The sequence below is a fragment of the Melanerpes formicivorus genome, unplaced genomic scaffold (assembly GCF_026170545.1).
Source record: "Melanerpes formicivorus ecotype bairdi unplaced genomic scaffold, bMelFor1.0.p_v2 SCAF_30, whole genome shotgun sequence".
NCBI classification, from domain to species: Eukaryota; Metazoa; Chordata; class Aves; order Piciformes; family Picidae; genus Melanerpes; species Melanerpes formicivorus.
This window is the reverse complement of record NW_027142382.1, coordinates 8,045,141-8,071,172: the sequence shown is the minus strand read 5'-3', so window position 1 is coordinate 8,071,172 and position 26,032 is coordinate 8,045,141. Positions and strand designations below refer to the sequence as shown.

At 43.1% G+C, this 26,032-nt stretch overlaps 2 protein-coding genes across 2 annotated transcripts in view; one reads left to right on the top strand and one right to left on the bottom strand.

Moving 5' to 3' along the window:
• Positions 1-8,077, top strand: part of ABCG1 (ATP binding cassette subfamily G member 1) — a 76,198-nt gene extending 68,121 nt beyond the window's left edge. Inside the window, exon 15 of the mRNA XM_068155215.1 lies at positions 577-8,077. Within this exon, the coding sequence (XP_068011316.1) occupies positions 577-805 (229 nt within the window). The 3' untranslated portion in view covers positions 806-8,077. The remainder of the gene's footprint in view (positions 1-576) is intronic.
• Positions 8,078-16,348: 8,271 nt separating this feature from the next.
• On the bottom strand, positions 16,349-20,508 carry LOC137449610 (trefoil factor 2-like). Its single transcript, XM_068155300.1, has 4 exons — positions 20,331-20,508; positions 19,077-19,223; positions 17,289-17,438; positions 16,349-16,578 (listed from the first exon to the last, which is right to left on the bottom strand). Exons 1-4 carry the CDS (start codon positions 20,506-20,508, stop codon positions 16,571-16,573), a joined length of 483 nt encoding a protein of 160 aa, XP_068011401.1. The 3' UTR covers positions 16,349-16,570.
• Between the last annotated feature and the right edge of the window lie 5,524 nt (positions 20,509-26,032).

Here is a 26,032-nt window from a genome sequence, read left to right as displayed (position 1 = left end):
CCATTATCTAGCCTGTGTGGGAACTCCTGGAGCTGGAGAGAGCTGTCATATGGATGGGATCTGTGACGGTGCATCTCCGTCTGCTGACAAAGGCAAATGCTGGAGTGTGCCCAGTGCCAGGGGAGATGTGGGAACTGTGCAGTGTCAGTGGAACCGTAGTGCATGGAAGGAGAGACAAGAGACATTCTCAACTGATGCACTGACAGGATTGATTTCTACTTCAAACCATAGCTGTGTCCCCCTTGCTCATTTTTAAAACATTGAACTACTATCTCTTTTAAAAGAGGGATTCAGGAATGTGAGCTTTTTCTTTTTAACGTTGTTTCTTTGAAGGAATTGCACTGGTCACTCTCTGGAAGCAGTTACAGGCAAAACTTCAGTCCTTGTTCAATCTTATTTAAAATACCAGTGACAGAACACTTGCTTGATCGTAACAGGGATAGAACTTGCCCCAGGAAACCTGTCAGAATAATAGTGACCCCCTTGGTGTTTTAGCTAAGGTCTCATAGGAATTCTGTTGTTGGTGGAGTACTTCTAAACAGATCATTGGGACTTTTCTATCCTCCTCCTTTCCAGGTACGGGTTTGAAGGTGTAATTCTCTCCATCTATGGACTGGATCGAGAAGATCTGCATTGTGACAAAGATGAGACTTGCCATTTTCAAAAATCAGAGGCCATCCTGAGAGAACTGGATGTAGAAAATGCCAAACTTTACCTGGACTTCATTGTTCTTGGAATTTTCTTCTTCTCTCTGCGCCTAATTGCCTATTTTGTTCTCAGATACAAAATCCGAGCAGAGAGGTAAAGGAAAAACAGCTAAAACAATGCAGTAGGAAGATCTTTAGACATGCAATAGAGGGCACTTGACATTGTCTCACTGTGGCAGGCCAGTCTCCAGTGCCCAGCTAGATGCTGTTATGACCTAGCCCATAGAGAACCACAGTGGGGTAGTGGGCATATAGTGTTAAGCCAATCAGTCCAGTTGGGTTGGGTCATGTTTTCATTACACTTTCTAGCTTTAACTAGGAAGAAGAAATGGAAGGGAATTTTACACCACAGAATATCAGTACTGAGGCAGTATAACTGTAGTAAAACATCTGGCTGCAGGAACTTTCCTTAATGAAAACTACTTTCATGATAAGTTCGCCAGGATACAAGTCCTTGTAGCCAGACTAGTATAATGTCATAAAGTTGGCAAGACAATGAGATTGAAAGTGGGAATGCAAAGAAAATAGGATTCTCTCATCTTTTTAAATTCAGAGTTCCATCTTTGCAGTTTTCTATGTATTATTTTGCAATTCTTTTCCACAGAATGACCCTCTCTGGCCAAAAGCCTGTAAATGTATTACTTAATAAGGTAAAGAGATCTTTTTAATATGGATACTTTTTTAAAGCAAAGTGATTCAAGTCATTATTTTTGTTTCTGTCTAAATTTGGAATTCTGGTGCTGTACTTGTTGAGCTGGTCTCATATCTCAAAACTGTAATGGTACAAGGAAAAGTCGGGTCCTGAGTCCGCACTGAACCTTTGGGCCGTATTTGAATGCATCAATAGATAGCACAGGCACTTAGACAAGTTCAAGCTGTTGCTGAATGATTGAAAAAAAACATTCTGCAGTGTCTTTTAAATCCTCAATATTTGTGGTATTTAAAATACTGACTCTGTTCATTATCTCTTTGATCTACCTCCTGTGAATTTAAAAATCAAAGCACTCCAAGGCTCATTTTTTTCTTAAATTGTGAAAGCAGAATCTATCCCTAGCACCTGAGTGGTTCATAAAGGCTGATGGGAATTCAGGAGCTATCTGTAGCTCCAAGCTTGGGACATTGTGTCAGCGCACTTGCAGCTGCCTGATGTGGCAGTATTGGTTTCATGGTACGTGCAAGATGCTACGTGTAGAACTGTCCTCAAAATATACAAATGACCTTGTGATACTGTAGGTCTAGTTATGCCAAGCAGTTTTGTTCTCATCCCAATGCCTATTTGGTTGACATGGAAACTAAGAGATAATCAATCCAAACACCCATCTAAGGGAAGCATGCATTTGTTCTGCCTAGCTCATCTTTGTAAACTTGATGGGAAATTCTTGAGCCAAGCTGATGTGGATTTTGTCACTGATTTTCATGTGTTTTGTTTTTCAACTCAAAATGAAATTGTGGAGCCCCTTACACATGTTGGATACCTTGGTGAACTTCTCTGCAAATTCCACTACTGTCTGCCATTATTGTGTGTTTACCTTCATGCCACAGACCTCTGAGTCAGACCTGCAAATTCTACAGATGCACCATTCCTCTCAGTATGGTGATGTCTCGTAGATTGGAAGCAGCAAAATGTCAGCAAAACATTCAGGAGCTCAGCAGCTCATGGCTGTAGAGCCCATGAAGAGACCTTGCTCAGCTGCTAGCCACCAGCAGTCACAATTCACACACTTTTTCAAAGACTCCATGGCTCTGTCTATACAAATGAGCTAAATAGTGCTAGGGCCAGCTCTGTCAGTCCTCAGGCAACTAAGGCAAATGGGAAAGGTCCCTGTGCTGTACTGACATGTAGACATAGCTCAAGCATTGTCTGGAAAAGTTCTGGCTATGCTGAGCTACAGCTCTGCAATTTAGCATCAAAGACAATTAATTGTTTCCCAGTTTCCCAGGCTCATGCCCAGGCTCTCTTGATTTACCAACACAGACTTAGACTATGTGTCTCTGTTAAACTCAGGACACTTGAATTAAGCCCAAGCTCTGGAAGACCTTAAGTCACATGTTTTAGAAAGGTTAGCTGAATGTTCCCTGAGAATACGATTGACCTATGAGAGCAAGGTCAGTCTTTACTGTAGAAGGGGAAAAAACCCAACAAACCCTTACACAATCTCTTTGCATACTTTTGTTACTAATTTTTCCACACAAAAAAGCTTTCATGCAGCTCTGCAGCTTTCCCAGGCATAATCACAAGCGGGTGTGGACCTAGAAGGCTGTCAGATGTCAGAAATTAAGAATTTTGGCTACTCTAAATATTACTCATAACTGTGACCAGTGTTTAAACAAACTGCAATCTGAAATCCCTTGGCACAACGTGCCTTGGCTGTGTCAAGACTCAAAATATTTGTGAATCTATCAGGAAGTTCAAATGCTGTTTGCAAGCAAGCAAAAGACTACGCCTGACAAATTATGCCTGTTAAGTTACACTTGCTGCACACTACTGGGCTGGGTGGACATGAAAGAGCGTGACATCTATGTCATTAAATACCTTCAGGGTTCATGTTTTGTGTTTTCTCACACCATTTACCAAATACTACATTGAACATCCATTGCAGTGAACAAAAGAAAGTAACTTTTCTGACATTTCAACACTCTTAACTTACGCAATGACAATGCTGTCTTCTCCTATCCAGACCAATTTAGCAGTATGGGTTCCTTGGATCCTGTCTTGTTATTTGTGCTTGTTCCTCTGTTTGTATTGTAGACTTTCTTATTTTACCTCTTTAGTCTGCAACATGTCTTCCTGTATTGTAACTTTGTGTTGTATTGTGGTAGCCAAAAGTCTGGTCTTCCATGCTCTGGAATCATTTTTGTGACTCTGTCTTTCTTTTCGTCTTTTTTTTTTTCTTATAATATGCTTTTTTCCATCTGTCTGCTGGCAGCACTTAGCTGAAAGTTACTATTCTAAGGAACACTTTCAGACTGTACTATCCCAGTAAAGAAAGAAATTAATTATCTTGAAGCTCAGTGCTACATATATCTGAGATAATCATTCTTTCCCTCCTTAGCTCTAAAATTAACTAACGATACCTCTTCTCTCACTGCTGTGGGAGAAGCATTTAAAGTCCATCCTAGTTATGTTTTCATTTACTGCAAAGATTTTTAACATAGTCTCAGCTTGGCTTTTTCTCCATATTTGTGAAAATAAATTCTAACAGGCTGGTCTAGAATGCTCTCCTGGGTTAATGGACTGAGCATGTGTGCTGTAGTGTTAAGCGAAGCACGATGTGAAGCTCTGGAGGTTTCACGCAGAAGAATAGAGGCCAGCATGATTCTAAAGACTTCAAGTCCTCGACTTACTTAGCCATATTTAAATAGCCATAAACTGGTTGAAATCAATGCCATTAATACCATTCAAACCAGTCACAGTTAGACTAACAGTTGCATGGGAGGCTAAAGGTTGTTAAAGGTCTGTTGAAGACTGAATGTGTGATTTCTGTTGGGATTGCTGGAAGACTCCAGTGTTCTGTCGGCCTCCTTGTTTTATTTCAACTTGTTTTGAAATGTTGCTTTGGTTACTCTGTGCATCAGTTAAGACTTGTGCTTTGATTGTTTTGTTGTTGTTGTTGTTTTGGGGTTTTTTGTTTTCTTGGAGGAAACTTGCTTACAATTGGAAAGTTGCTGAAAGTTTAAAACATTATTATTTACAATTCAATAAAAGACTTGGAAAGCAGATTCTACTCGCATGAGGAACTGAGACCATTTCATTTTCATAGATCAAAGAGAGCAACAGAAGAATATCTGGTGCCGAAATTCTGACCACTTCTTAGTACTTGGAGCCCAAGATGTATATTTTATTTTAATTAAAGGAGAGGAATATATGTGCACATACCAGGGAGAGCTGGTTATGTAAGTGGGAGACAATGAACACTTGAGTCTGAGTGCAGGATATATCAGGTGACTGGCATTTTGATCTGCTCCTCTGTGTCAAAGGCAATATTGTCAACAGAAAGGAATGTTTCATTAAACACTTAATTCTGGAAAGAAGTGTGGTACATACTGACCCCTACCACCCCAGTCATCTTCACACAGGAGGTCCTGCCTCTTCTAGTTTCTCAACACTAGATGGATGGCTTTGAATCCAGTGCCATCCTTTGAAGCCCTGTTCCAACAGAGTGAGTAAGTATCTTAATAACTTCTCACATCTGCATTGCCTTTTGTGAATCAAAGAACAACAAATGTCTTCAAAATAAAGCCCAGGCTTAAGCACTTTGCTGGATGAGGGCTGTGTTGCACAGGAAGTCTAAGATGTCTGCTGTCTAAACAGACTTGGAGACTCTGCTGAAAAGCCCATGTGCTTTGGATTAGCCCCTGGGAGATTACACCTTCGCAGTGATCCTGAATTAATCTTCTTGAAACGCAAAATACTTCTTTTGAGGGGAAGAGGAGAATGAAAAGGAAACATGAGGCTAAGTGTCTATTTTTCTCTGTACTGTTGCTTTGCATAATTGCTTTTGTTTTCTGCATGGTTTTGGTAAGGAAAATTGAACTTGGAGATTTTTTTTTCTTTCTGTGCCAGAAATGCCAGACCAGGACTGCTTTGTTTTTGAATGACACCTTTTTATTTTGGCTTCCAAACTAAGCAGGAAGGCATCTTCATTAATTAAGACTTGCTCATATTTATTAACATTAATTAATTGATTTTAATTAATTGGTTTTTTTCAGTGTTAACTTTTATTGGAATATTATTTTATTGTTTTGTCTTCTGCTCTGTGTGGATCATATTCAGAAATGATAAAGCACAGGGGGAGAGGCTTAAGGTGCAATCGTGGTGTTTCCAAACAGAGCTCCTCAGAAAATGTGTGTGAGGAGGGTGCTGGAAGTTCAAGCAATGCCTTACTACAATGGAAACATCTTAGTACTGGTCATGTGTTGTGGGTGCCATAGCCCACTTAACAAGTAGATGTGATGTTTGAAGTCACCTCGTTTCTGTAGCGTTCCTGTAAGTTAGAAAAGGTCTGAACTTCACCCTGAGCTCTGAGTGTTAGCATGGTTGTTCCCTTTAACGTTCACACAGAGCAGCAAAAATCCCTACCACAAGCAGAAGTGTTAGAAAGCACTGAGGTTGGTTTTGGCAGCAGCTAGTCTAAAGCTCCTCCAGAGCAGGTTGACTGTGGTAGGTAATGGGCCTGTACTTCTGCAGAGTGCTTCTCAGTGGCAGCTGCAGAGGTACTGTCCCATGCGTTGGTCTTTTTTTCCCTTCAAGAAAATCTTCTTCTCTGTATCCATTTCTCTACCAGAATAGCCCAATAGGGTGCAATTGCTCAGGAATTTCTTTCCTTTAGTTCTGTATGGAAGCTATTTATAAAGTGTGATAATTTGAGAAGCTTTTGGGCACTAGAAGTAGGCAGAAAATGACACCGTGTCATGCCCTCTGTATCAGTTTGTCACAGGCTGATCGTTGCTGTGCCTGTGACACTGCCACACAGCACTAGTGAGTGCATAAATTAAGTGCTCTGTGTCACTGAGGTTAATCATAAGCTCTGCTATTTGTGAACAGGGGCAGTAGCATTTTCAGGGATCAACTCCTACTGGCCTGTTCTTAAATACTGTTTTCATAATGTATAAAGAAATTGTTGTAATGTATCCCACTGAGTGACTTTTATAACTCCAGATACATTCTGCATATTCCATGTCCAAAAGTTGCAGGTTGAGCCTGCAAGCATAATAAGTTTCCTGTTAATTCTGCTCATGTGTTAGTGCATTTCTGTTTCTGTTCACATTTCACATAGAATTTGTGAAGGGATAATGGCACTGTAGGCCAAAAAATGTAGCTTTGGTGATTTTATTACTTTAAAATCTTGTAATGAACCATAACTCATGCAGTTGCCATCTACAGAACCTTTCTTTAGGAGATTTAGGTTTCTGTGGAGACCTGTTGCCAGCACAGTAAAACAAAGGACGACCAATCAAAATACTCATCTTTGGCACAAGAAATCCCCAAACCTCAGCCTGCCAGCCTGCATTCTCTGCAGTGTTTATCTCTGCATTGCTTTGAGATAAATCAAGATTTTGTTGGCCCATTTGCTTTCTGGGGGCCTCCAAACAGCTCAGTTCCCGCTTACCACTTGCTTGGGTCCTTACAGCTACTTATTTGTGGTTGCTGTTCACGTGGGGCGTAAAAACGAGATGCTTGGGAACAGTGTGAGGTACTTGAAGGGAGAGGGACAACTTTCAGACTTCTTTGAGCTACCAAATACTTAATGTGCTGGATCTATAGGTGTGCTTTATTCTTTCAAGAAGAGAAAAACCTAACGTCTTTTTAAGCAGATTTTAAGGCATTGTGGAAGCCTTTGCTTTTAAGGTTGACTTATTTTACTTCAGTGGTATCTGTGACATCTTCTTTTCTCTGACCCCATTGTGGTTTATTTTAGTAGCCCATTGAGGGTAATAATTTTGCAAGCTCCTTTCTATTACCAAAAGATAAAACAAAACCAAACCCAAAAAACCCCAAACAACCCCCCCAAAAAAACCCCAAACCCAGCTTTCCTGGCCTCAATGATTAATGCACCAACCTTTTCAAATCTGAATTACTTGTTGATAAATAAAAAAGCAAACAAAAAACAACCAAAAAAACAGAAAAAAAGGAAAAAATGCTCTTAAATTATGGTGAAAGTAAATGAAATGTAAGAAAGAGATTACACTTGATAAAAGAATACCAAGTCCTGCAGTGCATCGGTACCCGTGTCAGTAATGATTTGTGAAATACCCTACCTGAGTCAGTTGACCTTATTGTGAGATACTGCCCTTGGATCTGTTAGTGAATTATTTAACATATGTTCTTCTGGGGTTTTTTTTTAAAAAGCAAGAGTCAATGCAAGGTATCATTTTAAAGCAGCGTGCTAAAGTGTGCATATTCCCTATATCCAGTAAGTCATTGTTGTCTCCTGTTTCTGTAATGCATTGGCATTACTAGGAATCAATTTGATTATGCTTCTCTAGAGACTATTGCTGCCTGCACGCTGTGATATATTTGCACTGTTGTAGATATATATATATATATATATATATACACACACTTATATATATAGTTATATTGTATAAACCATGTCTTTTTCAGGTTGCTTGTTACCTTTGTAGTTTATGCTTACTGGTGCAGTGAACCTGAGTAAGAATGTGGAGTGTGGGGCATTCTGATGATGTATTACAGTCACAGAGGAGTCTTTGTATATTTCTGTATACTAAGTACCTGCAAGAAGAGATTTGTATGTGCATTATTTTCCAAACTAGGGCTTTATTTCCTGAGACTAGAGAACATTTATGATAATGTAACTAAAAAAAACACCAAACAACAAACAACATAAAATCAAATAAAGTGTTATTATTTTCAGACAGATGCCTTTGTTCCTCTTCTCTCTAAAAGGGAAGTTGGCAGTGATATGTTTTCACTGCCTACTCCTAGGTTCTGGCAGCCAGCGGGGACATCAAATTTCTTGTTTTGGATGTACACTGTGGTGGTCTCAGGTAACTCCCAATTCAGGTAGGTTACAGAAATATTGTCCTGGGTTAACACAGCCCACTCTGACAAGCAAGCACCTCCTTCCCCACATATAGACAGGGAGGAAAGTATCACCAATAAAATGCTGGGTTGAGATGAGTTTGATGAGGTCATAAGCTACACAATCACCTTAGCAAAAGCAGAAGCAGTGCACTACCAAGCACACAGCAGCCAGCACAGCAGAAAAGACCAATGCCTGGAAACCAGAACGGGAAGCCTTTCGTGTTAGAATTTGAGCTTCAAGCCCCATGATGCTTTACTCCAGCCAGCACTTTTCATTTTGAAGCTGGCATGAGAACAGCATGGTATTGAGTATCAACAGCAGATTCAACTTACCCCATGACATTATCCACATCTCATCCCATACCTTCTAAGTCAGCACTCTGGAATGTGTAGATTTCATCCTTCCATGTTCTCAGCTGAAGAAAAAATATGTTTTAGTCTGCCAGTCATAACTGTTTATTCCCCATTTTTACAAAACACCATTCTCCCTTGTTCAGCCACAGGATCCATCCTGCAGTCTTCATAGAGCTTTCTGTGCGTTTCTGTCATCGTGAAAGGTCTCTTCAGCTAGTTCAAAAAAGAGTGTTTTTTTCCACTCATGTTTCTCCTATAGCTCTACATTGTCTAAGAAACATCATGGTTAACTTTTTCTGACATTCTGAACAGTCCCACAAAATGTGGAACAGGAGGCATTGGGACTGCTGTTTCCTATTGCACTGGCAAGGAAACGCTTGGGCAGAGAACGCCCATCTGTGTAAGGCCTCAAAACCATCAGGGCCCTAAGAAGGTTTCAGTGCACATATCCCTTATTTTATCATACACTTTGGCTAGGTGCTATTAAGCTGTGTATATACTGGAGTTAAGATCAAGCCTAAACAACATTGCTGTCCTGGGCCACCCTGCCTGACCACCACAGCAACAAAATTAACTTCATCTGTCACCACCGTTCAAGGATAACAGCCATAATGTTTACAAGTTAGTTAGGTGTCCAGTCCTAGCTAACATGACCAGTGATGCTTGGAGAATAAATTACCCTAAGGGTGCAACAGGATTGCATTTTCAAAGATAATGGCAAGGCAATTTTCTAAATGATAACAGAGATCATACTTGATGTTAAACTTTATAGACCTACAAGTAATACTAGACTGAAGGAATTATGGGCCCAAACACTAGATGCCTCCCTATGCCAATTGTGCATAGATCAGGAAGGGAAAAGGAAGAAGAGGAGTCCTTTGGAGCCTGAGTGGCAATGCAAATGACTTTAAAGTGTCTTATATTACAGTTAATGCTATGAAATAAGCCAACCATAAACTTCTCGTTAACAATGCTGCAAAAGTTAATATACTCCACATGCTATTACCATCCACTGTTTACTTGAAATGGATTCATAAAATAAAGAGCCTTTGAAAATAAAGGACACTTTATGTTGTATTCTTTAATAGCTATCCATTTAAAACCTGCTTAGTAATGCAGGTTAAAAGGCATTGGAAGCCAGAAGAGCTGCTGCATTAAGAATGAGTGTCTCTTCCAGCACGGGAGGATGGAAGGATCTGTGCAGTGCCAGGTGAGCAGTTTGCAAATGTTGCTAGCACTGATATCTTCTCTTGGGAGAGCCTTAATAAAGGGCTCAGTGGAGAAGTGTGTATTGCAAGCTCTGTTTAGTGTAGAAACGCTGCCAAGGGCTGCATTTATCAAATTGGCACTAATTGCCTCAATTCATTAGAAAAAAAAAATCATAGCCTCATTTGTGTTTGTCGAGGGTTGAGGGGAAGGCCTGAAGCGTTCTTCCCCCCCTGTAAGTAAAGGGAAGAAAACTGAAAGAAAAAAAGCCCACAGCCGGATTAGCAAAGGATTTGTGCTGTATTTACAAGCGGGTTAGGGAATGCAGGTGTATATACACAATTTACAATATTTGCAATATATATGCAGAAATACACAACAAAGTAACACAGGAATGAGATTCCCCTCCCCCACCAGGAGGAAGGGTTTCCCCCTGTACCCCCCTTCTCTCCCCTTTTTCCCCAAAGAGGGTTAGAAAGAGAGAAAAGGAATAACTGTTAATTAAAAGCAGTTATATGTTAGTAGAGGCCTTATCTGCTCAAGGTCAGACTGGCCGAAAGCCCAGAAGCCGCATGCTCTGAAAGGAGGAAGTGCAAGACAAGACTGGGACTAGTCTCTACTGAACTCAGAGTTCAAAGTTGCTTTCTACCAATCCACCAATGAAATTAGTTTAGACCTGTCCTTTGTCTATAAAACATTTGGCCATGGTGTCCCTTTTCTTAAAGGCACAACCTCAAACGGTCACAGTGTTCTTTTTGTTATTTTTTTTCCTGTGCCTTAAAGAGTGTTTCAAGATCTGTGAATTTTTAATACAATGGTAATTCTGTGCAATGGAACTTCATTTGCACAAAGTGATACCACATCAATGACAGTTCAATTTTGTGGCTGTGCCCACACACGCATAGGAAGGCAGAGGAGGAAATCAGTACCTGAGTCCTGTGTCCAGGTCTGGGCCCCTCAGTTTAAGAAAGATGTTGAGTTGCTGGAACGTGTCCAGAGAAGGGCAACAAAGCTGGGGAGAGCTCTGGAGCACAGCCCTGTGAGGAGAGGCTGAGGGAGCTGGGGTTGCTTAGCCTGGAGAAGAGGAGGCTCAGGGGTGACCTTACTGCTGTCTACAACTACCTGAAGCCAGGTGGGGGCTGGTCTCTTCTCCCAGTCAACCAGTGACATAACAGGAGGACACAGTCTCAAGCTGTGCAGGGGAAGTTTAGGCTTGATCTTAGAAAGAAGTTCTTCACAGAGAGAGTGATTGCCCATTGGAATGGGCTGCCCAGGGAGGTGGTCCACATCCCTGGAGGTGTTTTTAAGAAGAGAATGGATGAGGCACATATTGCCATGGTCTAGTTGATTAGATAGGGTTGGGTAATCAATTGGACTTGATCTGGAATCTCTTCCAACCTGGTTGATTCTGTGCGATTCTGTGTGTGATCTGTCCCACAGATGGAAAATACCCTAACATGAAGGTGGTAGAAGCCTCCATCCCTGGATGTTTGTAAGGCCAGGCTGGGAGCAACCTGATCTGGTGTGAGGTGTCCCTGCCCATGGCAGGGATGCTGGAACTAGGTGATCCTTGTGATTCTGATTGTAGTACTGGGGACACATTTGTGGTCTCATTCTCCTATTGTGTACCTGGTGGGTGGAGTGTACTGAGACAGAGACCATGAGTGCTGTCTCAGGTAGTCAGGCAGCTCACTGCTTTGTATACTGGGAGACTTCATATGCTTTAGAAGGTTCAGACTGAGGAAAAAACACCTACACAGTAATAATGGCTTTTCTGTCCAAAGAAGACTTCTGTTTCTTGGAGAGAGTTATGTGTGAAACTCTAGCCTGAGAGCTTCTGAAACTGTCCCCTGAACCTTGCTCATAAAGAAGGCTCTGCAACCTGCACCAAAAGAGTTCCTCTTTTCGGACTCAGTCTGACAGTGACAGCAACCTCCTGGAAACTGAACCTGGGTCTTGAGATCATTGTTCTACCTGGTTTTTACACTGGGTATCAGATCTGATTCTTGTGTTTTACCTTCTGCTTTTCAAGCTGTTTAGTGCCACTATGGTCAAGTTTTCAAGGTTCAGTAAAACCAGTAGCTTGTTAGAAACTTGTGACAGAGTCATGCAATTTAGCTGCTCTCAACAGAGAAATATTTTGGTTTCTGTATTGTGTTTCACTTTGGTCTGGCACATTGTCTGCAACCTTCCTTTTGAACAGGAGCGTTGCCAGAGGAGGTGTGTGAAACTTGCTGTAGCAGGAAACATACCCTTGCCAGAGACATTTGGGAATAGGATCTGAAGAGAGCACATTAAAATGCACCTTTTTGGAGGTGCTTTCACTCTAATCCCTTTTCCACTTTGCTACAGGTTTATTCTTTGTTGCTATCAGAGCATCCATATGCTCTGAGCTACCTGTCTGTCCTAGTTTTCTCCCCTGTTAATTATCCACATCAGCCCTATACAGCTGTCCTGTATTACTTCAAAATGAATGATTTCTGAGACCTTTTCTTTGGCTACAATTGCTTTAAAAAATGGTAGAATATCCTCACTCACAGAAGAACCATACAGGCAATCAATCCTTGATGTCAAACGTTTTCTGTTCAGCCTTTATTAGAAGTTGAAGCATTGGTTGCACACAGCTGTCATGATTACAGTTGAGGGACTACTAGGCATTAGTGATTTAAAATGTCATTCACTATAATAGTGTAACAGCCTCATCAGCACAATTGCTTTGTGTCACAGAGAATTGATTCCCATTACAGTAGCAGCTTTGCTGATGAAAATCATGTAGCTGACCTACATTTTGTTCCCCCCTAGAAATACTCAGAACTCTGTTTACTTGTTCAGTGCTCTCTTTACAGCAATGTGGGTGGACAAACACAGCCGCAGAGATGCAAAGATTTAAGTCCTCATTTTGGCTTCTCACATTTGCTTGTTACAACTGATTCACATTAGAAGAGAAGCCTCATTCTATGCTTATCCTGCATATAGACAACCCTTTGGGTCACTGACAGGCAGAGGGATGGCTGAACATCTGAAACGACCCAGTGTGGCCACCCATCAGTCTCAAGGTGTTGTGAGCGTACTTGGATTTCTTTCCATTATTCAGATTAATAAATTAGACAGCTTGAAACACTAAAAACAGTTTCAAAGTTTCTGTTGTAATTTCTCTTCATAGTGCTGGATAGAGCTACATACAAACAAAACAACACAAAACAAACCCCAAACAAATAAGAAAGGACAGAAAAGGACCGACTTTACATCGCCTAGTAATGTGAAGCTATTTGAATCATGTTAACTAGTAAGATCTGCAATCTGTTGGTGCAAAATTAATGAAGGAACTTCACATATCTACCTGTACCTATCTTCTGGCCATCCTGTGAGCTTCAAAATGCAATCAGTTGCCAGTAGCCAGCATGCCTCTGTTGCCTTTCAGTCAGAAGTCTGTTCTAGTGCTGTGGTGTTCCCTATCTCTCTCACTCCTGTCCCTTGAGTTGCTCTCTCTAGCATCAAAAAGCGCAGATGGTAAAACTCAACAAGGAGAGCAGATACAGAGAGCTTCTTGTCTAGAAACTGTTTTGGATCTAGGTAGAAAGAAGACCTTTCTGGGCAATTCATTTGTGCTGCTGGGGACATTCCAACTAGCCAAACGATTGTGAGCCAAGACATGTCTTTTTCTCTCTGAGGGCTGTGAATGAGGCCCATGGTGACTGGTTTGGGTGAGGGAAGGCTGCAATGAGATTTGGAAGGTGAGGAGGAGAAGATAGCCATCCTCTCTGCAGGCCTGCACACTCCTGTTTAGAGACTTCACTTTCCTCTACCTTGAGTCTGTCTGCCATTTTCAAACCCTCAGTGGCTGTGGCTTTCATTTGATTGAGTGTGAATGATAGTTTAGATAGAAAGACCTCAAGCATTTACTTAATGTAAATTCACAGAAGAGCCATCATAGAATGGCTTGAGTTAGAAGGGACCTTATAGATCATCTAGTTCCAACATCCCTGCCATGGGCAGGGTCATCTCCTGCTAGACCACATTGCTCAAAGCCTCAATCAGCTTTGTCTTAAACAGTTCCAGGGATACAGTGCCCTCAGCTTCTCTGGGCAACCTCTTCAGTGTCTCACAACCCTTGTAGTAAAGAACTTCTTCCTAAAGTCCAACCTAAATTAACCCTGCTCTAGTTTAAAACCATTGCCCTTGTCCTGTCACCACAGGCCTTTATAAATAGGCCCTCTCCAGCTTTTCTGTAGACTTCCTTCAGGTACTGGAAGACTGATATAAGGTGTCCCTGGAGCCTTCTCTTCTCCAGGCTGAACAGACCCACCTGCCCTTGTAGGAGAGGTCATCCCTTAGGACTTAGTCATAATGACAGATCCTTAGGTCATAATTCTTTGTGCTATGAGCAACTAACTCTGATTTAAAACTGCAAATGTCTGGAGCAACTGCATGACCCAGTACCTTGACAACATAACATAGGAATGGTTTGCTGGTCATTATACAGCAGCTAATTGGTTTTGCAGGGAACATTATCCCCAGACACTGCAAGTGAGCAAGTTTAACTCTTCACACTTCATCCCTTTGCAGCTAGGCTGCTGTCAGTGTGACTTTCCTGAACCTGTGTTTTTCTCCACACCAACATCCAACATACAGACCATTTCATCAGAGGGTCTCAAAAAGTTTCCAGTTTCCTCTGCTGTGCCTTGCCAGGATGTTTCTCAGTTGGTTTTTGCAGAAGAGGACACTACAGTACCCAGAACATTCCCCCCCCCCCCACACACACACCCTGTTTAGCTAAAATTTCTGTCCATTACTTTCCTTGTAAAGTGAAAAACAGCCCTGGTATGCTGTGGCAGGGAATGCTCAGCAGGACTTAGCAGCAAAAAGTGTTTGTGCAGGGTTGTGCTGCAGGGAGAGAGGCAATGGTGGAGACCCATGGCTCCTTAAAGATTTCTCCAAGTACACTTTTGTGATGAGTGAGTTTATCCAAGGCAGTAAAAATAAGGCATTCACTCACCTGCAGCTGCCTCACTGGCAGAACCCAAGCAGAGCTGTGCTAGGATGAGATGAGAGTAGTACCCACACTTACACATTTGAACCAATTCCTCTGAAATGCCTGCATGCCCCCTTACACTCTTGTGTTGCTCAGGTCAGCACATGCCTCTGCAGAAGGCAAGGTGAGTATGTGTGTCTCAGTGAGAGCTCTGCACTGGAAGAGCACTGTCTGCCAGCCTAATTCCAGTCCCTGAAGGAGATTTCCCACAGCACTGATGAGGGTGGCCCTTTTCAGTTTGTCTGCATTTTCATTCTTTCCCCCAGTGAGACTCCTGTGAAGGCTCTGTTATTAGTGAGTGCACATAGCTGTTGCAGCAGATTTTGCAGTGCAGTGTTATTGTGAGCATGCTGTGCTTAGGCCTTCCAAAGTCAGGTGGACCACAGCGCCGAACATTCCTCAGCAAAGACCTTCAAAGACTTTCAGTAGACTTGTCAGGTTATTGCTCATGTTACAGCCAGTATCCTACTGTATACAAATCATATTATTAAATCTATTGTAAGCATAAGATAATGAGGTTATGTGAATGACTAATTTTTACTGCCTTGGGTAAACTTACAACAAAAGTGTACTTGGATAAATCTCTAAGGAGCCATGTGTCTCCACCATAATCTCTCCCCCTGCAGCACAACCCTGCACAACTGCTTTTTGCTGTTAAGTCCTCAGTTTGCTGCTGTGGCAGACTCGTGTTTCCCATTTTGTTCCCAACAGCGCTGTTAGAAGCTTTTTACTGTGCTGTCACTCAGCTGAAGCAGGGAACCATTCCAGCTACTGTGCCAGGCATTAAAGGTATCCAGGAGAAAGCAGCTACACTCACTGGCAACCAGGTGCTTCTCCCATGTCTGGAAAAACACAGCAGGCTCTACTTTAAGCACAGGTCAGGGCCAGGGGGACCTGTTTCTTGCTTTCAGCGTTGCAGAGTTGTTTCCTGAGCACGACCTGTGAGATTTGCTTGTGGGGATGCTGGTTTACAATGAGAGTGCACAGTGATTCAGCTGCATGTTGCTTCAGCAGCTGGGGCCTGTGCTGGGTTGGGTATGGTACCAAGGGGGCACCTGCCTTCCTGAGCTGCTTCATGTCCTGTTGGTAGCAAGCAGAAGGTATTGGCAGCACCAGAGACATGGGGATGCAGAGAGCAGGAGCTGTCTGAGTGAGACTTGATGGTCAGCTAACAAAAATGCCTTTCTCTGCGTCTCAACAGAAAAACCCAAACCAAACCAAAACAGAATCCCAAGCCCTATATATAGAGCTACAGAAAACTGAATATTGTCAGTATCCAGAGGGACAAGTGGGTAATGTGAAGCCAGACATCAGTTAACAACTGCAAGCAGTCACTTGCGAGTGTGAAGCGTAAATAACACAAAAAGCAGAGTGCTGTCTTCCTTCAGGAGTGTTAGCAACTGATCTCTCATCAGTGGGTTGCTAAGATGCAGAATTTCCTGGGAAACAGAGAAATCCACAGCTTTAAAGTAAAGAGAGCAGAGAACTCATTAATTGTATCTTAGTTCTTTTATTACACTGAAACCCTGCACGGTACTAGCCTACTGAAAGAACAAAAGCAGCAGGTAACCTTTCATCAGAAATGAGTCAATTCGAGGTAAAAGTGACCTCAAAATCAGGTCATACAAATGTTGCAAACTATAAAGTCTGAGTTGAGACCTTCAGCTGTGATTTCATGTTGGAGAGGGTCCAAAGATTGCAAGGCCCTTGATGGAAGTTTCTCCTTTAACAAGCTGGGAAGGTAGAGAGGAGAAGCAGATTAAGGAACATGTTTTCTCCATGAATTACACAACATGCTAGAAAGAATTTTGCCTAGGTACAGGGCATTAAAAAGGCAATTTCTTGGCAATTGCTTTCACCCCACCCCAATCTGTATGTGTGTTTCCTAACTAGAAGTAAGATCAGTAAAACCAAATAGTGGCAAATTGTTACTAGTGTGAAAAGTGACAGTGGAGTGGGTTGGAGTTGCCTAAGACTATTGGTTATCTACATTAGATATGCTGAAAGGTCAATCATAACTGACAAAAAACCCCAAAAGTAAGAGATCAGAAATTTCTGTTTCATTCCACTTTTCTGAAGCAAAACCTTTTGTCTCCTGTGGTAAGTGGACAGTGCTCCTTGCCATTGCAGTAGCTGAGGGCTTGAGCTCATACCTGGACTCCAACCATCTTTGCAGCCACATTGCTCACAGATCCCTGACAACACCCACCCCTCTGGGCAAGAAGTTGGGCTTTTTAGGGTTTAGCCACCTTTTCCCAGCTCACAGCCTGGATGAGGAAGCTCTGTACCCGCACCAGGAAGACCTCATTCCACCCAATTTCTCGAGTGTGATCTCCCACCTCACTGGCACAGCACACCCAGGTGTAGCAAGGACTCCTTCAGGAGCCGTGGCTCGTTCAGGGGGAGGGGGAGGGCAGGAACGATGTCTTGTGCAGGATGTTACCTTCCTCCACCACACGGTGGTAGAAGCACCAGGGGACCCCGGCGGGATGAGAGTTGAAGCAGCAACCCTTCTTCTCACACTGCTTAGCCGTGATGCCGGGGAAGCCGCAGTTCCTCCTGCCGCGAACATCAGTGGGACAGAATTTCCTAACTGCAGAAAGCAAACCGAGAGAAAGGAGTAGGCTGTGTTACTTTATGCTCCAGTTGCCTGCTAGCATAATACACAAACAAAACACAGACCATGAAGGTGAGGACACTGAGCAGACCTAAATAGAATAGAATAGACCAGACCAGGTTGGAAGAGACCTTCAAGATGACCCTCTTCGTACCCATTTCAAGAGGCAAGTTCAGCCAAATCTTTGCCATGCCTTGTTAGGCAAAACTAAGAGATGAGGAACTGCTGCTGTGCCTCAGAGGCCAGAGGGGGGAAAAATTTGCTCCCAGAAGTGTCTGGTAGGCAGTGACCTGAGGCATGGACAGGTTCCTGTGTGACCTGTCCTAGGTGAACTTGTTCTGGCAGCAGGGGTTGGACTACATGATCTCCAGAGGGTCCTACCAACTCCTACCATTCTGTGATTCTCTGTCTCCTTTTATATTAGCACAGACACTGGGCTCAAACCAGGCTATGGCTCAATATTAGCCCCACAGCAGCCTGGCTAATGCAGGGAGAGGAAACCCAGCCTCCTATGCAGAGTTATAGAAAGGAGGTAGGTCACTGAGGAGGAAATTGCAGCTCATCCTGGCAATTTAAACTACAAACACATGCAAAGAGGTTATACCACCTGGCTTGAATCCTTTCCTGAAATAGTTCTGCTCAGAAAAGTCATGCTATGAAAATGACACTGTAAGGTGCTGCCACTTAATTTTCAAGATGCTCATGAAATGTTCAAAAGGAAAATATTTTTTTTCCCTCCAACAATTTTGTGTCCTGTTGACCAATCTTGATTCACATCAAGTTTACTTATTGGGAAACACTGCCTTTTCACCCTCACTTCCTTCCATTTCACCTGTGTAACTGCTGAGGTTGCTCTGAAGTTCTCTTCAGAATGAGCCATGCAGGCAGCCCAGCAAATATAGCTTATGTTCAGAGTTGCATACACTGCACAGCCAGTCCATGAAGGACTGGGAGAAGAGCTCTTGCCCTCCCTGACAAAACAAAGGCAAAAACTGGAAGCAGAAGTTTAGGAGCTTTAGAAGGAAGATTCTAATGGAGAACAGAATTTCCCCTGGGGTATTTTGAATACCTCATCGAACGAAAACTGTTAACAAAAATGGGAGGGAAAATAAGAGTCACCAAGTGGAGTTACGCTGGGGGAGGAAGCAGCAAGTATTAAAACAGGCTGGAGAAAAGAACAAAAATCCTAGAAAGTACAGCACGTCTGTTGCCTTTTGTACAGATGTCACACAACTGCAGATGAGCTCACCCACTCAGGATTTTCTGGTTTCTTTGACAGGCAGTGTGAAAAGTCACCTTGTGCTGCATGGAAAACCCATTTAAGTTGCTGAGGATCCCTTGCTCTGCTGATGAGCACTGGCAGTGAAACGTTTCCTAAGTGATCAGAATGGGTTATTTGATAGCTAGAAGACTGAAGGAAGAGGAAATATCTTGTGTGACCAGGATGAGATAGAAGACTGAGGGGTAAGCAAAGTTTGGCGTTGCATTTAACTGCCAGTGGTCCCCTAATAGAGATTTGTGCTTGCTTTGTTGGCATAAAAGGAAAAGCAGAGCTGCTCTCTGTTACACACATTTTTTATAATCAAGTAGTAGGTAAATCAGCAGAGATGTTACCTTTCTTTGCTTTAGGCTTAAAGCACCAGGGCATGTTAGGGACTGAGTCGTTGAAGCAGCACCCAATTGTCTTGCACTCTGCTGCTGTGATTCCTGGGTAGCCGCAGTTGTTCCGCTCCAGGGCAGCTACCTTACACTGGCATCTTGCTGTTCAGGGAAGAAGTAGCAAGTTACTGGGTGTCAGTTTGTGCACTAATGCATTTATCAGATGTCCACTGGGAACCACAATCTTTTCCTAGGCTTTGCCCATCTTTACAAGTGTACTTTTTGTTGCTTGCTAAGACTTGGATGGTTTAAAAGCTACTTTTAAATGTCCATAGATTTCAGTAAGGGTTGTATTCCACCCCTTGGGAATCTGTGCCCTCTCCCATGGCCAAGATAGCCCAGCAGGGTGGGGTCTGTGGACTTCAAATAGACCATATCAAATGGCAAAACCCCCAGAACTTCAAATGTCATGCAAATACTAATTGGTTGTTTTGCCCACTTCGAGTGCAAAGAGTTAAGGGTCCAGTGAATATTTGGACAGGTGTAAAGACACAAAATGTTTTCATTCTCACTAGGTGACTATAAAAACAAAGGAGTATGTGCAAATAGTTGCAGCTATACTTTTAACATTTTAAGTCTACTGCACAGTCATCCACAGCCAGGAAGTTCTGGAGATGTTCATATCATATATGTTCGCATATGTTCATTGAGTTAGCTGCTAGAATCATAGACTCATTAGGGTTGGAAGGGACTTCAAGGATCATCTCTGCCATGGGCAGGGACACCTCACGCTAGATCAGGTTGCTCGGAGCCCCATCCAGCCTGGCCTTAAAATCCCCCAGAGATGAGGCTTCTACCATCTCCCTGGGCAACTTGTTAAATTGTCTAAATGACCTGTCTTGTATTGAGGAGGTAGATGGATTCCTTTGTATTCATGAGGCAAAATAGCACAAAATAAATGTTAGAAGATTATTTAGACAAAGCTAACTCCTCTTCCAGTCCTAGTCCTGTTCTAGCAACCTCCTGTACGTGGCTGTTCCTCTGCCTTTGCAGCAAGTTCCAGATTACTCCACTAACACAAGACTTCACCTGCAGTCTTTTTTAATTTGCCATAGATTTTGCTGAAAAATTAATCAGCAGAATCCAGCGTTGTTAATAATACCGGAGCAAGACACTGGTGGTCTGATATGTCACCTTGCTGCGGTTGCAGTCAGCAGGATCAGGCCCACATGCATATCTGTGAAGGCAATTGTAGATGAATGTACTTACATGGTGCAGCTACCCCCTCTGCCAGGGTACTGAGAGCTACGACGAGGATGACAGAGAGCACACAGATCACTTTGGGATCCATTGCTCTTGGAAGGCAGGTAGAGGAGAGGTGCCGCTTTCTCTTGGAGCAGGTTGCTTTATATGCTCCTTGTGTTTGCCTGGTGAGCTCTGATAACATTGTTCCATCCCAGGCTTCACCCAGAGGTTGGGTTTTCTTTTGTTTAATTAGAAAATGTCACCACACATATTTCAATATCCATGAGATAATTTCTGGGCTCACGAGAGGTATTGATCACGTATCTGTTACATACCTATAGGTGCCTCTCTATTACGTGATCCAACAATCCAGTAAATGAATGCCACTGGGTGCCTCTGGCAGCTCCAGCTGATTTCTTTGCCATTAGAATATTTCAGCCTCCTGGACAGCTTTAAATGGTTGCCACCAGTGACAAATATGTACCTACATTTCTTAGCCAAGTGTATATTTTTTTTTACCTCAATTTTTCCTTGGCCTTAAGCCAGAAATCTTATGCTTACTCTGAAACAGAGAAGGCAGAAGGGCTGGAGGTGTGATACCTCCACGCTTCAGGCGACCACAGGGCAAACTGTGCACCTAAGAAATACGTAAGCAGAGAAGTGGAAGGTGTGACTGCAAAATACTGAGCCTGGCTGGGGTGCTGTTTGCTTGCACACAGAAGACAATTTGCACTTTTTTTGGAATAGGAGAAGAAAGTAAGATCAGGGAAAAACAAAACAAAACCAAATAACCCCAAAATTTATAAATCAATAAAGACAACAGCAGCAAGAGACTCAAGACAGGAAAGGAGAGTTTATATATGATCTCAGCCTGACCCACAGCCGCTATGCTCACCAGACCCAAGTACCCCAGATGATATTTTGGAGTTACTGTCCTTCACAAGGAGGAAGGTCAGACAGCTGGAGCAGACTTCCTCTCAACTGGTCCTGTGCCTGTGGGTCCTGTGCCATGCAGGGGATGCCCCATCCCTTCTGTGTGGTCCCAGGCATGGCATATTGCTTTGCAACCCATCCAACACCATGGGCGCATGATCTGACAAAGAAAATCTTCCCAAGCACCATGTTTGACTTGTTAATTTCTTAATTGCTCATGTCCTAGTTTCAAAGGTGGCCTCTAAGGCAGCCTCTGTGATGTTTCAGGATGATGGGACTTGGGCTGCCTTGTCAGGCTTCATTCTCCCTTTTAGATGCTTTTCTACCATTTGCTGTAACATTTCTTCTAGCTACCTCCCAACACTTGGGCAGAAGCAGAGCAGTGGTTAAGGGAGGGGGACAGGCATCAGGATGGGGAGGCCATCTGCACCCTCTCCAAAGCAGGTACCTGCAGAGTGGGCAGGGTGGGACACAGCCCCTGTGATTCTCTGCAGCATCCCTTTTTCCACTGGAAAACCACAAGGAATTCTTCCTGTTCATCACCAAATTGAGATTCAATGCATTTTTGTGATCTTTGAAAGAATTGTGTCTTCATGCCTTTGATGATCACATATTTGTTTGGTTTGTGTCTCTTTCCTTGACAATGTTCAAAGCAAAAAACTTTTAACTTCCATAGTTGTGTTTTGAAGCTAATTTTATTTGTTGAAAAGTATTTTTAGCCCTGTGGGAAGGATTTTGGTCTACAAGGGAAAAAATACTAGAGCTCATTTCCCCACTGTTTAGATTGTCTAATACTTTGTGGACTTTATGTCCAGCCCTGTTTAATACATTGATGGCACACCTCATTGAAAGTCATGACTTGTAAGGCAGACACTTTGTGTATCCTTCATATCAGAAGAAACCAAGCTGCAGGAAGAAGAGGATTGTGTTCCATCACTCAGCAGTTTGTATCATGCCTTGTACCTCCAACACCAGGAGAAAACATCAGGCTTCAAACTGGAACACCCAATTTTTCTCCTATAGGAGCAACATCAACAGTGCTCCCAAAGGTTCATTGTGATGCCTGTTTCAGTGAAGTCATTCATCATTTTTCCAGCAGCTTTCTTCTCATGGTGCAGAGGCTGAGACTGACTGAAATATTGCCCATACAGAAGAGCAAAGCAGTCATCCCAGCAAGAGAACTGTGTTGCTTCCTGACCTCCATGGAGTTCTTGGTAGATTATCAGCCCATCGCATGAGTCAAGTGAAACCGCTGATAACTTTTGTCCCTCCTGCTTCTTGCTGGACATTAATTAAGTCCTTATCTGTTGGCTGTCACCTCTTGGGCCTGATCCCAACAGTATGCACAAAGGCAAATCTACCACTGAGCTTTTGCTGCGGAAAGAACGTTTGATTGGCATCTTTAAAACAAACACTGAAAGTAATAAGCTTCTTGTTTTCTGCCAGCGGATTACTTTAAGGTCTTTAGTATGTTTATATAGCAAAGCCTTGAACATTATCTGGGGCTTCCCTGTACATGTGTTTCCTTCCCTGAGGCCAGCTCCTACGTAGACCTTTTGGTAACTTGTTGGAGGGTGCACAGGCTCTGTGAATGCCCGTGGCCAGAAGGGGCTCAGGGGGCTCCTTCCTCCTCTCTAGTCTCCGTGTCCTCCCTCACCACTCTCCTCTAGTCTCATGGAGCTTTTAGCTGAACCATGGGGCTCTCATATGCTTCCCAGCAAGGAAATCAAGAAATCACCACAGCTGGCTGGTACAGATCTCCAACAGCCTACAACTTTTTATTCTGATACTGCAGAGCGTGCAAAGGACGTGGGCATTTTTTTCTTTGGACTTAAAACCAAAGAACTACCAACCAACAGCACAGCTTAGTTTTTGATCCTAAAGGAATTTTTCTTGTGTCCTAAAGGTAATTTCCTTTCGTGATAGCTGTTAGTATGAGTGTTGTCCTGAAAAATCTGTCATTGGGCCAACATTGTTGCCTGTGAGGCCAGAAAATCAACCCTGAGTTTTGAGTGCTCCATAGCATAATCATAAACCATAACAAAAATAAGGAATAATCAGAGGTGGAGGAAGGAGGAGTCTTCAGCAGTTTTGCTCCTTCCACCTGTGTGAGTGGTCCACAAAAGGAAGGAGAGACTTGGTGGCAGGCACAGTCTGGCAACACCACTTAGGTGAACCTCACTCCATGCTGGTCATTCACTGTAGCATTGTTTTTCACAAGAGTGTTTCTGGAAACCATGTCAGCAAGTGGTAGTCTCATTCCTTATTAGGCTTACTGTTTGCCTTGCTTCATGACAGCTGCTGGTGCCCTGCTTTATCTCTCCTCCTCCATCACTTTTGGAGTTACACAAGGGTTGGTGTTGGGAACCAGATGCTCAGGTGCCTGCTCTCCCTCAGGTTATGGTCTGCAGTACTACAACATTCAAAGGGCATATTTTTCAGGCTGTACTTCCCATGGGGCCCATAGGACCATGTTGTTGAGCTGTTATACCATGACAAATTATATGGGCAGTTTGTGTGTGGCACCAACACAAGTTGTCTGTGCATGTGCATATGCAGGACACCTGTACAGTGAGCAGCTGCTGCAACTGTGGGCCGGGTCTGGGCTTCTGACATGGGGATGTTCATCACAGCATAATCCTCTGGATGAGATGATGTGGCTGGAATTAGGGATGTTGGTCTCTTCCAGCTGCTCTCCTACAGTTCCTTGTGTTTTCCATGTGCCATGTGCCACTCATCCTTGTAAGGCATGGTACAGCAATGAGCTTCCTTGCTGCTCCTGTTAAAACCCAGAGAAAATGAAGTAAAGATAAATAAATTGGGGGGCTGGGTTTGGAGCTGAGGATTTCTTCATGCATCAGGGATACTGGGCTGGTGGCAGAAATCATAGACTCATAGATTGGTTTGGGTTGGAAGGGACTTCCAATGGTCATCTAATCCAACTCCCTCTGCAGTCAGCAGGGGCATCCTCAACTAGATCAGATTGCCTGGAGCCTTGTCGAGTCTCACCTTGAATATCTCCAGGGGTGGGGTCTCAGCTACCTCCCTGGGCAAAATATTCCAATCCTCTCCAATCTCTGGTGTGAATTAAAGTTACCTGGAGGCTGAAAAACTTGTGACAGAATCTCTAAACAATGCTGCAGTCAGTTCCTAATGTTTCCTGCTGTTCCAAACCTGCACTCCCTTATTTCTGTGCCAAACACATCTGGGAATGGCAATTTCAAGAGGCCAGGAAGAGTTATGGGATTGTGCAGGTGTGTGCATTTGAACCAAAGCAAAAAATACCAGGAAGATGTTCCCAGTAAGATTTGCAGCTCAGCACCCATAACCAGCATCATGGTCTCAGGTTCGTATTGGGCTTCCCTAGCAGGAGCTATTCTCTAACCCACATAGGCAATCCACTGTGTTTTAAGCTTACAGGGGATTAAAGGTCAATAATTTGAGTGTGTGTGGGAGATGTCTAACCATCTTATTTTTAGATATAGGTCTGTTGTAAAACATGCTCATAAACTTTGTTTACCACCGAGCAGGCAGAAGCTGTGCTGCAGCTTGGAGGTGTCTGTGCAGAGCAGTATGACCTGTGCCACTCACTTGGGTCACCCTTGTTGAGCATGGACTGGGTCTGGCTTTCTGGTTTTCTTTCAGCATGGCCCTCATTTCTGAAGGAATCAGCTAAGCAGTGCTCCACAAGGAAGTTTCAAAGTGTCACATCTGGGAAAACCCAGCTGGAACTAACTATAGTACATGAGGCTCTCAATCCTGAAACTGTGCATGTTTTGCAGTGCTCCAGTTGCATTACTTTTGCAAGCCATGCTACAGACAAACCTGTTACATAGAAGCCTCAGCAATCAGAACAGGGACAGGTATGTGTCACTTGGGAAAACAGGGGAGGGCACTGAGGCAGGAGAAACAGAATATAGACAAGCACTCTGTGAGCCTCATGTAGGCACAAGCTTGGATTTAGGGTAGTGCAGCAGGAATTTCTTGTCTCCCCAATACGTTAAACTCATCTTTGTTGGGACCAAAAACTGAACAGCTCTTGAGAAGTAACTACAGAAAGAAGCTCTGAACCATAAATGAATAAAACAAAACAAAACCCCAACAACAAACAAGCAAAACAGGACAAATGAAACAAACTAACAAAAACCCCAAACCAACCAAACAACACCCCAAAAGTCAAACCCACAACCCTGCCAGGTCTCTGACAACCTGTTGTATGAGATGTGTGGATCCATGCTTGTGAGCAGTGAGCCAGCTCTGTCATTTCTGGTGTAAATGAGGGAAAGAGCTGTTAGCCTCCCACATATTTTAACTAGATGAGTTAGCACACACACCCCACCCCCACCCCCCCCCCCTCAGATCTGAATGTTATCTGCCTAACCACTAAAGAACACTGTGGTTTCAAAAAATAAACAGAGGAAACCCTACATCTTCATTCTGGAAACAGAAGTTCAAAGTAACTATTGAGATCAACTGCTTCAACAAACAACCTACCTGAGATCTACAAATGTAGGTGTTAAAAACCAGCTGTAACCAGCGAGTACAAACTCTTTCAGGGGAATTGTCTATTCTAGAAACCATGGCTAGGAGGGAGGCTTTTGTCACGTCTGTGGAAACACCCTTGCAGAAAGTGAAATAAAAAAGGTACCTGGAGTTATCAAATATATATATATCAGAGCTGAGTGATCTAAAAGCTTGAGTGTCAACACCCAATACACTGAAAAAAACATTCAGTTGTGACTGGAAAGCTCAGTGCCAATTTAGAAGTGCATCCTATTACTTTTCCTAATTCT